The sequence below is a fragment of the Ixodes scapularis genome, unplaced genomic scaffold (genome assembly GCF_016920785.2).
Source record: "Ixodes scapularis isolate PalLabHiFi unplaced genomic scaffold, ASM1692078v2 ptg002182l_1__unscaffolded, whole genome shotgun sequence".
NCBI classification, from domain to species: domain Eukaryota; kingdom Metazoa; phylum Arthropoda; class Arachnida; order Ixodida; family Ixodidae; genus Ixodes; species Ixodes scapularis.
The window spans coordinates 126,487-140,925 of NW_024610233.1; the positions used below are offsets into that span (position 1 = coordinate 126,487).

Consider the following 14,439-nt stretch of genomic DNA (forward strand, 5'->3'; position numbering starts at 1 on the left):
CTTCTTTGAACACATTTTTCTCCTGCTACACTTTTGTGGAAGTGCCGCGCTGGTACTGGATTGGTTCCTTCTTTGAACACTTTTTTCTCCTGCTACACTTTTGTGGATGTGCCGCGCTGGTACTGGATTGGTTCCTTCTTTGAACACTTTTTTCTCCTGCTACACTTTTGTGGAAGTGCCGCGCTGGTACTGGATTGGTTCCTTCTTTGAACACTTTTTTCTCCTGCTACACTTTTGTGGATGTGCCGCGCTGGTACTGGATTGGTTCCTTCTTTGAACACTTTTTTCTCCGGCTACACTTTTGTGGAAGTGCCGCGCTGGTACTGGATTGGTTCCTTCTTTGAACACTTTTTTCTCCTGCTACACTTTTGTGGATGTGCCGCGCTGGTACTGGATTGGTTCCTTCTTCGAACACTTTTTTCTCCTGCTACACTTTTGTGGAAGTGCCGCGCTGGTACTGGATTGGTTCCTTCTTTGAACACCTTTTTCTCCTGCTACACTTTTGTGGATGTGCCGCGCTGGTACAGGATTGGTTCCTTCTTTGAACACTTTTTTCTCCTGCTACACTTTTGTGGAAGTGCCGCGCTGGTACTGGATTGGTTCCTTTTTTGAACACTTTTTTCTCCTGCTACACTTTTGTGGATGTGCCGCGCTGGTACTGGATTGGTTCCTTCTTTGAACACTTTTTTCTCCTGCTACACTTTTGTGGAAGTGCCGCGCTGGTACTGGATTGGTTCCTTCTTTGAACACTTTTTTCTCCTGCTTCACTTTTTTGGAAGTGCCGCGCTGGTACTGGATTGGTTCCTTTGAAAACTTTTTTCTCCTGCTACACTTTTGTGGAAGTGCCGCGCTGGTACTGGATTGGTTCCTTCTTTGAACACTTTTTTCTCCTGCTACACTTTTGTGGAAGTGCCGCGCTGGTACTGGATTGGTTCCTTTTTTGAACACTTTTTTCTCCTGCTACACTTTTGTGGATGTGCCGCGCTGGTACTGGATTGGTTCCTTCTTTGAACACTTTTTTCTCCTGCTACACTTTTGTGGAAGTGCCGCGCTGGTACTGGATTGGTTCCTTCTTTGAACACTTTTTTCTCCTGCTACACTTTTTTGGAAGTGCCGCGCTGGTACTGGATTGGTTCCTTCTTTGAACACTTTTTTCTCCTGCTACACTTTTGTGGATGTGCCGCGCTGGTACTGGATTGGTTCCTTCTTTGAACGCTTTTTTCTCCTGCTACACTTTTGTGGAAGTGCCGCGCTGGTACTGGATTGGTTCCTTCTTTGAACACTTTTTTTTCCTGCTACACTTTTGTGGAACTGCCGCGCTGGTACTGGATTGGTTCCTTCTTTGAACACTTTTTTCTCCTGCTACACTTTTGTGGATGTGCCGCGCTGGTACTGGATTGGTTCCTTCTTTGAACACTTTTTTCTCCTGCTACACTTTTGTGGAAGTGCCGCGCTGGTACTGGATTGGTTCCTTCTTTGAACACTTTTTTCTCCTGCTACACTTTTGTGGATGTGCCGCGCTGGTACAGGATTGGTTCCTTCTTTGAACACTTTTTTCTCCTGCTACACTTTTGTGGAAGTGCCGCGCTGGTACTGGATTGGTTCCTTCTTTGAACACTTTTTCTCCTGCTACACTTTTGTGGATGTGCCGCGCTGGTACTGGATTGGTTCCTTCTTTGAACACTTTTTTCTCCTGCTACACTTTTGTGGAAGTGCCGCGCTGGTGCTGGATTGGTTCCTTCTTTGAACACTTTTTTCTCCTGCTACACTTTTGTCGATGTGCCGCGCTGGTACTCGATTGGTTCCTTCTTTGAACACTTTTTTCTCCTGCTACACTTTTGTGGAAGTGCCGCGCTGGTACTGGATAGGTTCCTTCTTTGAACACTTTTTTTTCTTGCTACACTTTTGTGGAACTGCCGCGCTGGTACTGGATTGGTTCCTTCTTTGAACACTTTTTTCTCCTGCTACACTTTTGTGGAAGTGCCGCGCTGGTACTGGATTGGTTCCTTGTTTGAAAACTTTTTTCTCCTGCTACACTTTTGTCGATGTGCCGCGCTGGTACTGGATTGGTTCCTTCTTTGAACACTTTTTTCTCCTGCTACACTTTTGTGGAAGTGCCGCGCTGGTACTGGATTGGTTCCTTCTTTGAACACTTTTTTTTCCTGCTACACTTTTGTGGAGCTGCCGCGCTGGTACTGGATTGGTTCCTTCTTTGAACACTTTTTTCTCCTGCGACACTTTTGTGGATGTGCCGCGCTGGTACTGGATTGGTTCCTTCTTTGAACACTTTTTTCTCTTGCTACACTTTTGTGGAAGTGCCGCGCTGGTACTGGATTGGTTCCTTCTTTTAACACTTTTTTCTCCTGCTACACTTTTGTGGAAGTGCCGCGCTGGTACTGGATTGGTTCCTTCTTTGAACACTTTTTTCTCCTGCTACACTTTTGTGGATGTGCCGCGCTGGTACTGGATTGGTTCCTTCTTTGAACACTTTTTTCTCCTGCTACACTTTTGTGGATGTGCCGCGCTGGTACTGGATTGGTTCCTTCTTTGAACATTTTTTTCTCCTGCTACACTTTTGTGGAAGTGCCGCGCTGGTACTGGATTGGTTCCTTCTTTGAACACTTTTTTCTCCTGCTACACCTTTGTGGATGTGCCGCGCTGGTACTGGATTGGTTCCTTCTTTGAACACTTTTTTCTCCTGCTACACTTTTGTGGAAGTGCCGCGCTGGTACTGGATTGGTTCCTTCTTTGAACACTTTTTCTCCTGCTACACTTTTGTGGATGTGCCGCGCTGGTACTGGATTGGTTCCTTCTTTGAACACTTTTTTCTCCTGCTATACTTTTGTGGATGTGCCGCGCTGGTACTGGATTGGTTCCTTGTTTGAACACTTTTTTCTCCTGCTACACTTTTGTGGATGTTCCGCGCTGGTACTGGATTGGTTCCTTCTTTGAACACTTTTTTCTCCTGCTACACTTTTGTGGAAGTGCCGCGCTGGTACTGGATTGGTTCCTTCTTTGAACACTTTTTTCTCCTGCTACACTTTTGTGGATGTGCCGCGCTGGTACTGGATTGGTTCCTTCTTTGAACACTTTTTTCTCCTGCTACACTTTTGTGGAAGTGCCGCGCTGGTACTGGATTGGTTCCTTCTTTGAACACTTTTTTCTCCTGCTACACTTTTGTGGATGTGCCGCGCCGGTACTGGATTGGTTCCTTCTTTGAACACTTTTTTCTCCTGCTACACTTTTGTGGATGTGCCGCGGTGGTACTGGATTGGTTCCATCTTTGAACACTTTTTTCTCCTGCTACACTTTAGTGGATGTGCCGCGCTGGTACTGGATTGGTTCCTTCTTTGAACACTTTTTTCTCTCGCTACATTTTTGTGGAAGTGCCGCGCTGGTAGTGGATTGATCTTCATCAACACCGTCTCCGATTTCGACTTGAAGGCCAACATCGGCTACGACGTCGTTTAGTTTGTGTTTTTTTCTGCTTTTATCTGCTTTTTTTTTCTTTTCATACGAAGATTCCATTTCAACATCGGATACATCACCCCGGGGGATGAGGAGAGCGGCCGGCATTTATTTCTTTCCATAAAACTTGATGGCGCTGAAAGACGACATCTGTTCCAATAAAATAGTAGTATAACAAAATAAGGAACAACATACAGAAATCACAAAGCAAAATAAAAGGCTCGAGGTACAACTGAGCACTTCTTATGAGTTGTGAATGTGGAAGCATGCATGTCGTTGTTCCGCTCCCTTAGTTCGTCTGCGTTGTACTTGCTTGGACGGGCAGGTTGCGTCACTGCCGAGGTGGTGGGCGCCGACGATGTGGATGCTGGAGGCGGCGCCATGTTCGTCGGCGACGAGTGTGAGTGAGTGAGTGAACGACTTTATTGAACCAAATTACTATGCCGCAAGGCCTGGAACCGTGGGTTCGGGGTTAGGGGATGGGGAGTATGGGAGGGTTGACTCTCTTTGTCGTAGTCGGGTTCTCAGCCGGCCCGTACGAAAATGTTAGATTCGGGCCGAAATGAAAAATGCCGGTTCCGCCTTGACCCAAAATTGGGGCACCAGTTTGTATCCAGCCTGGAACCGCGCATTTCCAGCCCCAATTTTAAACCCAGGTGGTGCACCGCCAGAATTCCCGCTGCGCTCACCACTGGACTCTACAAAAGAATTTCGTGTTATGCCCTTAGCCGTTACAAGCCAGAGATCGTCGCGATTTCAGACGCAGGCGGACTGGGTCTGAAATCGCGACGACTTCTCGCTTGTAACAGCTGAGGGCATCGCGCGAAAGACTTTTGTAGAGTCCAGTGGTGAGCGCAGCGGTAATTTCGGCGGCGCACACGGTCATCCAGGCGTCGTCGCGTCGTCATTAGACACGGTGCACGGCACAGCACTGACAAGCACAGTATCCAGTGTTGAGTGCATCGGAAAGTTCTGGTGGGCAAGTGGTATCCGAGTTGTCCAAGTATTGTCACCAAGCACACCAGCGCATCCAGATGCCGAGCCAAACTGCAATGGGTCGGCAGCTTCACACTATATAAAGTTTCAAAGCCGAGGTCAGTGGGTATCCATCCAGGGAAACGATAGGCGCGTCAGTATCCGTGCGCCCGCAGCGCGGACGTCGCCGCTGGGCGAGCGCCGGCCGGTGGTCCGACGGGAGCGGAGAACCGAAACTCTCCAAGCGCCGCCGCCGACTGCAACAGACAATGCAAGGCGCGCGTCGTCACCAAACACGGTGCACGGAACACACACACACAGCACGCTCAAGCACAGTATCCAGTGTTGGAGTGCATCGGGAAGTTCCGGCGGGCAAGCGGTATCCGAGTTGTCCAAGTATTTTCACCAAGCACACCAGCGCCAAGCGCATCCAGATGCCGAGCCAAAGTGCAATGGGTTGCAGCTTCACACTATATAAAGATTCAAAGCCGAGGTCAGTGGGTATCCATCCAGGGAAACGATGGGCGAGAAAAACTTCGCGCCTGCCAAGTCCGCTTCAATATCTTCTGCACGAGGCATTTGGTAGTGTTCTCTTTTCAGGTTTTCATTAATCCTTCTGGGATCCATGCATACCCGCAACTTGCTGTCTTTTTTTAGTACAATGACTAACGGACTTACCCAGTCCGTCGGGCTGCTGACCTTCTGAATGATGCCTTCGCGTTCCATTCGGTCCAGTTCTGCACGAAGAGGCTCTCGCAGCGACAGGGGAACCCTTCGAGCTGGCTGAACGATTGGCACGGCGTCCTTGCGTAGCACCATCTTGTATTCTTTCGGGGTACGCCCGGTTCCGTGGAAAAGCTGCGGGAATTCCTCGAAGACTGCTTCGGTGTTGCTCGTCGACACGCCTTCAACAGCGCGATTGACGATGCCTAGCTTCTCGCTAGCTGCCAAGCCCAAGATAGCGCTGTGGCCGTTCTTTACCACGAAAAATTCGGCGCATATCTGGCGGTCGCCTACCGTCACGGGCGATAAAAATGTACCGACGTGCTTGATGACGTTGCCACCGTAGGATCTCAGAACAGCGCCGCTGGGTTTCAGCGTCACGGTATTGAACTTGCTGAACACTGATAGTGGTAACACGTTAGCTTGTGACCCCGTGTCAACTTTGAAACTTAGGTGTTTGCCTTGAAGACACGCGTCCACCAGCCAGTCGCGTTTTTTGTTTTCGCTGCCGACTGCGACATCCAGCACCTCGAAGTCGTCGTTTTCATGCTGTACCTCGTAAACGGCATCTTTCTCGCGGCAACAAGATGCGAAGTGGTTCCGCCCATCGCACGAGTAGCAGGTCCTTCCGTATGCCGGGCAGCGTCGCAAGGCATGCCTTCGATTGCAGCGCGTACAGTTCGGGTTGCGCCGGGGGCTTGTCGGAGCGTTCTTGCTGGTCTTCACGTCGAGTTCTTCATTTGCCTTACGCCAGACTTCATATTGACGAGCTGATGTTTCTGCCGCCTTGCATAAGGTGACGACCTTTTCCAAGGTCAGGTGTTTATCCCTGAGCATCTTCTCTCGATGCTTCGGCAAGTTGGTTCCAAACACCACTTGGTCGCGTACCATCTCGTCTGCCATGGTCCCGAAGTTGCAGTGCTGCGCTTGTCTCTTCAAGGTACGTAGAAACTGCTCGAACGGTTCCGCCTCGCCCTGCAGACGGGAGCGGAAGACGTATCTTTCGTGAATTTCGTTTTGTTGCTCCACGCAGTATTCTTCGAATTTGGCAGTCACGGTGGCGTAGTCTTCTTTGTTTTCTTCTTCGGTGAACACAAAGTTGTTAAACACGTCCAAGGCTTCCTCTCCCGCCACGCTGAGCAGCAGGGCCGTCTTTGCCGCCTCCGATCTCGGCTTGTCGGTGCTTGCTGTGGCTTGAAGGAAAAGGTCGAACCTCTGACGAAACAGTTTCCAGTTTCTTCCTCCATCAGCTGTCAGTTGTAATGGTTCAGGCAGCCTTAGGTGCTCCATGACGTCGACCTTCACGTTCGGTTCAATCCCACTCCTGACACCATGTATCGTTCTTGTGTGGGCTGGTAAGAATAGACAACTCGGGTATCAGGATAACAATGCTTTGGTTTATTCCGTGTTGTTACTTATATAGCCGAAGGTGGAAAGGGGTTAGTGTAGTAGAGGGCAAGGGAAAGACACGTGGCAATGGAGAATACAGATAGCTTGTCCGCCTTGATCTGATACGATACAGTCAGTATCCGTGCGCCCGCAGCGCGAACGTCGCCGCCGGGCGAGCGCCAGTGACAGTCCGACGAGAGCGAAGAAGAAACTAAACTGACTAAACTCTCGGCGCTGCGCTGCCGCCGACTGCAACAGAAAACAAACAAAGCCAGGCGCGCGCGCGGAGAACGCCCGCTCGCAGTCCCTGCGCAACGGATGCGCCTGTCCCTAACACGTGACCTGCGAGAAACCGCGGAAATTCCCCACAGACCCCTCCCCCCCCCCCCCCCCCAACCCCAACCCCACCCCTCCATCCCCTCCTCCAGTCACGCATGTGCGCGCCCGCTGGCTGGGAGCAGACTCTACTGGAACAAGGGGAGCGGATCGGATCCACCGAACGCCATGGATCCAGTCGGATCCAGTGCTTTGCATCTCCCTGGATCCAACTGGTTACTTCCAGAATCGCGCGGATCGGAACTGCCCACAAGTTTGAATCCCGCGGATCCGAACTGGAACCGCTCCAATCTGACATTTTCGTACGGGGGTCTTCAATTTCTTGTGTCCGAGTGATGGCCGCTAGCTGGGTGTCCAGATACTCGGCCGCCAGGATGGTCTCCCAGACAGGCGGCCCGTCGTCTTGCTCAGGTTGCAGCTCCCGTAGGGCAGCAGGCAGCAGGTCCCCCGGGCACTCCCATAGGTGTGCCGCCAGGACCCATCGCCGCTGCCACACTCCTCGCACCTCCCGCTGAAGAGGTCCGGCCAGGTCCTCTTCAGGATGTGGGGGGCAAGAGTGCTGCGGAGCTGCAACTTCCTCCAGATGGTTTCCTGCTGCCGGGAAAGCCCCTTGTGGGGCCCGGCCAGGGTCTTCTGTTGGAGCGGGAGGCCCTTCAGGATCTCGCCATAGGTTACGGGGCCTCGGGTGTAGGGTGAAGCCCCGTAACTGTGGTCACCATTGATCGTGAGGAGGCCTGACTCCCTCGTGGCACGGTGATGAAGTGCGCGCATTACGAGTGAGTGGGCCATCTCGTTGCCTGTATGCCCAGAGTGTCCGGGCACCCAGGTCAACGTGTGTGTTGCGTCGTTACTTCCGGTTCTTCTCTTGTACAGCAGGTGCGCCGCTTGTCCAATTCTTCCCCGACTCATGTTGAATAGAGCCGTTCTGAAGTCAGTTGTGATGGTAGCGATCTTTACACCCTGGAGCTCTGCTTGCATACGCGCCAGGGCCACAGCAGCTTCTTCCGCTTCATCTACGTCCGTTGCCTTGATCGAGCGCGCGCCACTGTGTCCATTTACGGTCCATTCTACCGGCGCGGGGCCCGTAGCGCCATGGGGATGCGCAGCTTCGGTTTACCGGCGCGGACACGCAGCGCCATGAGGTGGCAGCGTTGAAAATGACGCGCAGCGGCCAATGGGATACTCGTTCTTTGAAACTATTAGCATCTTCGATCAACTCGCACCGGAATCGCCCTGAAACCTGGACAGTGCACAGCGCTCCTCGGTCGTGCAGCACGAAGTCGGTGCGACATCGAAGACAAACTGCGCCGCTGTGGTGCACCGCGGCGAGCTCCACCATGCGTCACCTCGCATTTTGTTCGTTTTTTTCGTGCGTAGGTCCGCGCGCGGTGCCCGTCTGCTGTCAATTTCTCCTGTTTTTTTACTCGCGGATTTGGCGGTACCACGCGAATGAACCTCGTGGACGTGATCGTCGATGGGGTCACGAAGCGGGTGACAATTCCACAGGTATATGCTGCCCATCATAGGTTGTTCGAGAAAGAGAACCACCACATAATAACCGTACCTCGGTGTCATCGAAACACCTCGCAATGCTTTCCACGAAGTTTATACCTTTCGGGCGCTCCTTGCCACCGCAGCAATCGCCGGTAACCTCGGCGATGATAAGAAGCTCGTCGTTTCGCTCTCAGAAAAGCTGAGGAATTCATCGAGTGCAGGTGCGAGGCATGTTCGATTTTGCAAGGTCGCCACATCGATAGACTGCGCGTCTGCTATTCCCCACCATCTCCTCGATTCCCGCTCCTGGCCGCAATGCCTGATGGGACTGCACCCCGCGCACCGTTGAATTTCTCGGTGCACGTTGTAGCAACGAAAAGCTGCACCGGGAGGGTGCGCTCCGGTGATCGAAGACGTCCGGTGCGCACCGGTGCACTTGATCGAAGACAACGGGGCGCACCTCCGTGCACCGGTGCGCACCGGTGCACTGCGCTCCAAGAAAGAAAGTGGAAGCTCGTCCCACCTCTTTCCACTTTTGTAGAGCGAACGCTGGAGAGGAGGCGGCCTCCTCTCCTCGGTTCGCTCCGCTGACGTGGAAAGGGTGGGAGGAGCTTCAATTTCGTTCTTGACTTGGCACCGACTATAAATGCCCTTTGGTTAGGCTTTTCGCGAGGTCTCAAAACTGGGAGCCATCAAATCGCGGCTTCACTTGGAGAAAGGAGTCTAGGTGCCGTTTGGCGCGGCTTCGAAGCTGATAACGTCGGCTCACTCCATAAAAATTAACGCTTCCGCATTCAAAAAAATGAAGCCCAGGAATGTTAGATTTCACACAAACTGATGGAAGCATACTGCTCAGAAACGAGTCTGAAAGCACCTATGATGCCATTCGGAATCATTAACTGTCCCACGGAGCGAGCTGACGTCATCAGTTTGAAGCTCGAAAACGGCAGATTGTTTCCGCGATTTCGCCTTCGGTTCCATAGGCTGGCGTGCGTCGACGGGGCTCCCATTGGCCGCTGCGCTTGTCAGTTTCCACGACCGCTCACCCCATGGCGCTGCGTGTCCATCAGCGCGCGTGTCAAGGTCACCAGGGGAGCACGCGTGCTGACCGGCGACGAAAAGTACGCAGCAGACGAAAAAGGGAGCGGACGAACGGCATTCACGACTCATAAGTGCTTAGGTCAGGGGCGGATCCAGAACTCCGTTTTGAGGGAGGGGGGGGGGGGGGCGGAAAATTTGTAAGGATACTATTCTCCCATTCTTTCGTGTGCACCAGGGGGTCCACCCATGTCTAATTTTCCTCCGAGAAGGGGGGAGAAGGGAGGTCGACTTTGTTTGGGGAAGGGGGGTGGGGTCGGCCGCCCCCATCGCCCCCCCCCCCCCCCCTTGGATCCCAAGGAGGTTACAAGTACTAGGAGGGGGCACGTTGCAATATTGGTGAAGCCTAGTCATAAAACGTTTAAACGATTTCGTGCCCAGCGTGACCGCAGATCTCTCTGTCGATTGATGCGCGTGACATGTCACGTGTGAGATGGATGGTTGATTGTAGAAGCACTCCTTGCAGGCTTGCGCGCGCTCCGTCCGGTAGGTTTCATCAGATCGAAGGCTAGACTGTGGTGTGTTCTAGTACCCCATAGCAAGACGAAGGCTAGCTACAGGGCTAGCTACGGTCACGTGATGTGGTCACGCTGGCATGGTAAGTAAGGAGAGTAAGGAGGAAAATGAGAAAGAGGCGAGGCGTCAAGGGAGCATGGCTTGTGGAGGCTACGCGGCCGACGTCATGCCCTCTCCTACCCTTCTATCCTCCTTGTTGGATCCACCTTGGATCCGCCTCTGGCTCAGGTGTACCTCGAGCTTTTGTGTTCGAAGTTCCTTTGAACGCGTAGGCGATCCCTGGCAATTATAATTGCTTTTAGAAGCTTCTATGAGGTTCATCGCTGAAAAATATCGACGATTAAAGAAAATTTTATTCTCCTCTGGAAGTCTTCACAAACTCAAAACGACGACGGCGAAAAGCGTCGATCACCTCGATAGAGTTTTCCCGCTCCTTCATAGATGGCGGCACTTGCCGCCATCTGCGGGTTGCCGGCAAACGAAGTTAAAAGGCTAAATTTGGATTTTCACATGATTACACTTTAACTCATTGGTCCCAAAAAGCATCAGTTGAGTTTGAAAAATGATTCCAAATGGAATCACTGGTCCTGAAAGTGTTAACGAAACGTCCGCACCCGGCCACCGCAGCCAAGTGAGTAGAGACAAAGGTTTTGTCTCTAGACGCAAAGCTGTTGCTAGTATACATGGCTAGCACGTGACATCATTCACAGATCGCTCCGATGACCGCCACAAACGAGGGGAAGAAGGAGCTCCCCTCTTACCGGGACCCACTTTTGTGTCTCCCAGATTTGCACAGACGTCGCTATTCTCCTCCCAGAAGATTATAGAAAATGAACCCGTAACTCAAAATTCCTTCAAAAGCAGATGCAATCTCTTTCTCTTACATGGTGGTCAAAAGTACGCAATTTGACGTCAATGCGAGCCATATATATATTCCTAACGAGCGTGTTGGTAAGATGTACTAGATAACAGAAAGTATAAATCAGAGAGATGAGAGAATGTACTCGTCTGTGTTTCGTCCTCTCTGTTTTATACTTTCTGTTATCTAGTACATCTGTTCCTAGCTTTGCGTCTACTATTCATTCCAGTCAGAGATCGGCTCTCTGACCTCTCCGCACGCTTTGATCTCCTTTTCTTTTTTAATTTCTACCCGCATAGCTTCTTTTTTTGTTTTTGAGACATACACTTTACAAATAAAATCGAAACTGAAACTAGGTTAAACTGCAAAGAAAAAGCTGTAGACGAGACTTATGGTAGCCAAAACAAGACGACAAGAGCCGGAACAATCCAAATCCGATCCTTGCCGGATCGTTTTGATAGTTTTGATCTGTTGAGAAGCGTGATCTCTGGCTGGACGTTCACGATCGGTGCATCTGTAACTGTTACAACATGTCCCAGTTAAAGATCAAGGCTTGTAACCTAATTCTGAAGGAGCACTTCGGCACGGTCGTTGCGGCTGTCGGGGGCTCCCTGTTGAAAGTGTCGTCTCGAAGCCTCCCGCAGCTTTTGAAGAGCACAGATCTGCCCGCTTCCAAGGTATGGACGAGAAGATCATTAATCCCAGCAACCAGCGCTCCTCCGCTTTTGGGTCCAAGGCACGAAGGGACTGCCGTGCCGAGTGCAGCGTCTCTGAATTGTAGTTCACGGTGGAAAACACCGTCATCACCATGGGTGGCTGTACGCAGCATGCTGACGTTGACACGAAAAACACTCGTTTAAACGAGTGAAGCAAACAACATGAAAAATAACACTAACATTCGTTTGTCTGCACCTTCCTTTTGTTGGGGTCGCTTCCCTTTTCATCTCCATGCTCCAAGCTGGATTGCAACAAGACAGGCAAACACGGGGAACACGAACATGAGCCGTACGAGGTTATGGTCACTGAAATTATTAGAACGGCAGGGAGGAGTTACAGTTGTCTCCGCCTCCTGCGCGAAATTCCTACCTACGATAACGCTTCAGCGTCTCGTCACGCCGAGCATGCACGCGCAGCCGAAGCACGACGGAAAGCAACGAGCGCCTGCTCGAGGCCGGGGAACGGAAGGAGACGCCCAGCTATAATATAAAAAGACAAAAAAAAAAAAAAAAGGTCAAGATGTTATTGTTTAAATACCGTGTTCCCCTGTGTCCTCCCTTCTTCCCATCTGTTTGGTTCGCCATCACTCTTACACCCTAGGCTCAGGGCTGAAGTTACTCCCCTCTATCTGCCATTCGTCCGCTCTCGCATTTTAGCTACAATGCCCTCAAAAACTGCCCTCGATTTCTGTCTGACGACGTCTTGAAAGTGTCACGCTGTTGCTTGTCGCAGCAGCGTAGCACCGACAGAGGTGGGTGCGGCGGGCAACTTTTATGCTGCAGGTGGTGCTGCAGTAGTTCGCTCGACTTTTTTGCCGCCGTCTCTACGACCAGCAGCTGGGAGCGCAACATCCGACAGCGTGACACAACAATTTGTTGCACCTTGGGATCACTTTCATCACTGTGTGGACGAGATGGGGCGATAAACACACCAGTCGAAGACTCGTTCCAAGTGAACCTAAAGTTTAGCTCTACGTTCCGAAGCGAGGGCGTTACCAGACGAGCCTGCGGGTGGCTCGTGAACCGCTTTTGCCGAACGCCACCACCTTATTGCAGGTGAAGAAGGCGCTGATGGTGTTGATTCACCACAACATAGTGGACTTCCGGTTGCATCCTAAGGGCTACGTGGAGTACCTCATCGATGCGGACCGTGTGCTGTACATGCTTCGGTACCCCCGCTACACGCACTGCGCCAAGACGCTGTAAGTGTGGCGTTCTTCTGTAGCTCTTGGAGCTTCTTAGAGCTAGAGCCAGGGCCAGGTTGCAAGGAAAAACATGAATCCATTTATTTGGTTCGATTGTGCGTTGGATACTATAGATTGCTTGTGAAATGACACCCGTCTGGCTCGAACTCTCGCGAGATTGTACGTTTGTGAACCTATGCCCTTCATTTTCCTATGTGCGGAGAGAGTGTTTTCCAGTGCGCTTTTGGGGATATCAACCTTACCGACCTCAGCAGTCGGCGACACGAAGGGGCATTGGCTGGTACTCAGTGTTCGCATATACTGACCGTCACTCAGAGTTAAGGCAAGCCGGAGATTGAGCAGTCAATTCGTGAAGCGGCTGGAATGCTTCCGGCAAATGCGCTACAATAACTTTGAAAGGGAAAAAGACGGAGTAAGCTAGGTCAAACAAAGTTTTTGTGCTGGCCAAATGTTTTCCCGATAACGCTTCTCTAGTTCCGTCGGCGGCAGAGCCTCCGCCTATGTGTTTGTGAGATTTATGAACACCAAAAGCGACGCTAATGAAGAGTCACTTACGTGCAGACGAATTGTAAAAAAAGACAAGAAAATTCACCGGCGTGGTTGCGCCAGATCACAGAGAGTGAAACGGCCTTTTATGAAACTGCCCTCGCCCTATAAGCAGGGCAGTGTTATTGTTATAATTTCTGGGGTCATGTTTGCGTGTGACACAAACTGAGATGGGTATTTATTGCTCCAAAACGTGAGTATTGTAGTGACTGACAGTTAGAGAATAACAGGGCGTGGCTCATTATGTCCAGACTTCATGCTTCGTAATTCGTTCTTTGGCATTCTTATCTGCTACCGAAACAATCTTATTGGCTTGAGAGCGATAATAATATGTTCAGGGCTCGCCACACCCGTAATTGCTTAATTCTCGGCGACTGTAGTGATTGCACGAGCAGACATGGAAAGAAAACTATTTGGTTTCAGATGGAACTTGCCACAAAGGTACAGTTTGCCAAGGGACCAAGAAACATTTTTCATTAATTTAGCTCAAGTGGTATTGTGTATTGCAGGACAAATCACACAGGGAGGTACTTTATGTGGCAAGGCCGTTGCAGAATTTTTTTTTTTTTTTTTGTGTGGGGGGGTGAGGTGAGGTGCCTGGGCCTGGGATGTCTCTGACCTGGGGTGCAAGGGAAGGGGGAGGGGAGGGGGGTCAAAATGCATGTGTATGTTATAGGGTCGGCCAGATTTCGTGAGGGGATACACCACTGTTGTATGGAGTAGGCTTCCACACTTTGCAGTCAGTTTTTCCTTGCACAGACGGGCATTTCATAAGTTGCTTGCATCATTCGGAAAACTACAAACACCGTGTTCGAAGAAGTTCTTTAAATTTGGCGGCAGATCTTCCTGAAAGGGGCTTCTCGATTCGGCAAGTCTTGTGCAGCATTTTTGAAAGGCTGTACCCATCTTGGGCCTATGAATCTGGCATCTTTTTAACAGACGAACTGGCGGGGTGTAGGGCCCATGGAAAGTTTGCAGGTTTTGTAATTTTTTTAACCTCAGTACCCCTAGGAAATTGCATTGAGTCATGCATAGCATCTGCATTTCTTTCCCATGTTTATCTCTAATTACGGGAACCTTAATCCCATCCTGTTGATTAGCCCTTTGGCTACTA

General features: G+C 50.9%; 1 protein-coding gene across 1 annotated transcript in view; it reads left to right on the plus strand.

Moving 5' to 3' along the window:
* Positions 1–11,356: 11,356 nt before the first annotated feature.
* LOC8051155 (DNA-directed RNA polymerase III subunit RPC3) overlaps positions 11,357–14,439 on the plus strand; it is a 30,220-nt gene continuing 27,137 nt past the window's right edge. Inside the window, exons 1-2 of the mRNA XM_029968442.2 lie at positions 11,357–11,535; positions 12,631–12,776. Coding sequence (XP_029824302.2) covers positions 11,389–11,535; positions 12,631–12,776 — 293 coding nt within the window. The 5' untranslated portion in view covers positions 11,357–11,388. The remainder of the gene's footprint in view (positions 11,536–12,630; positions 12,777–14,439) is intronic.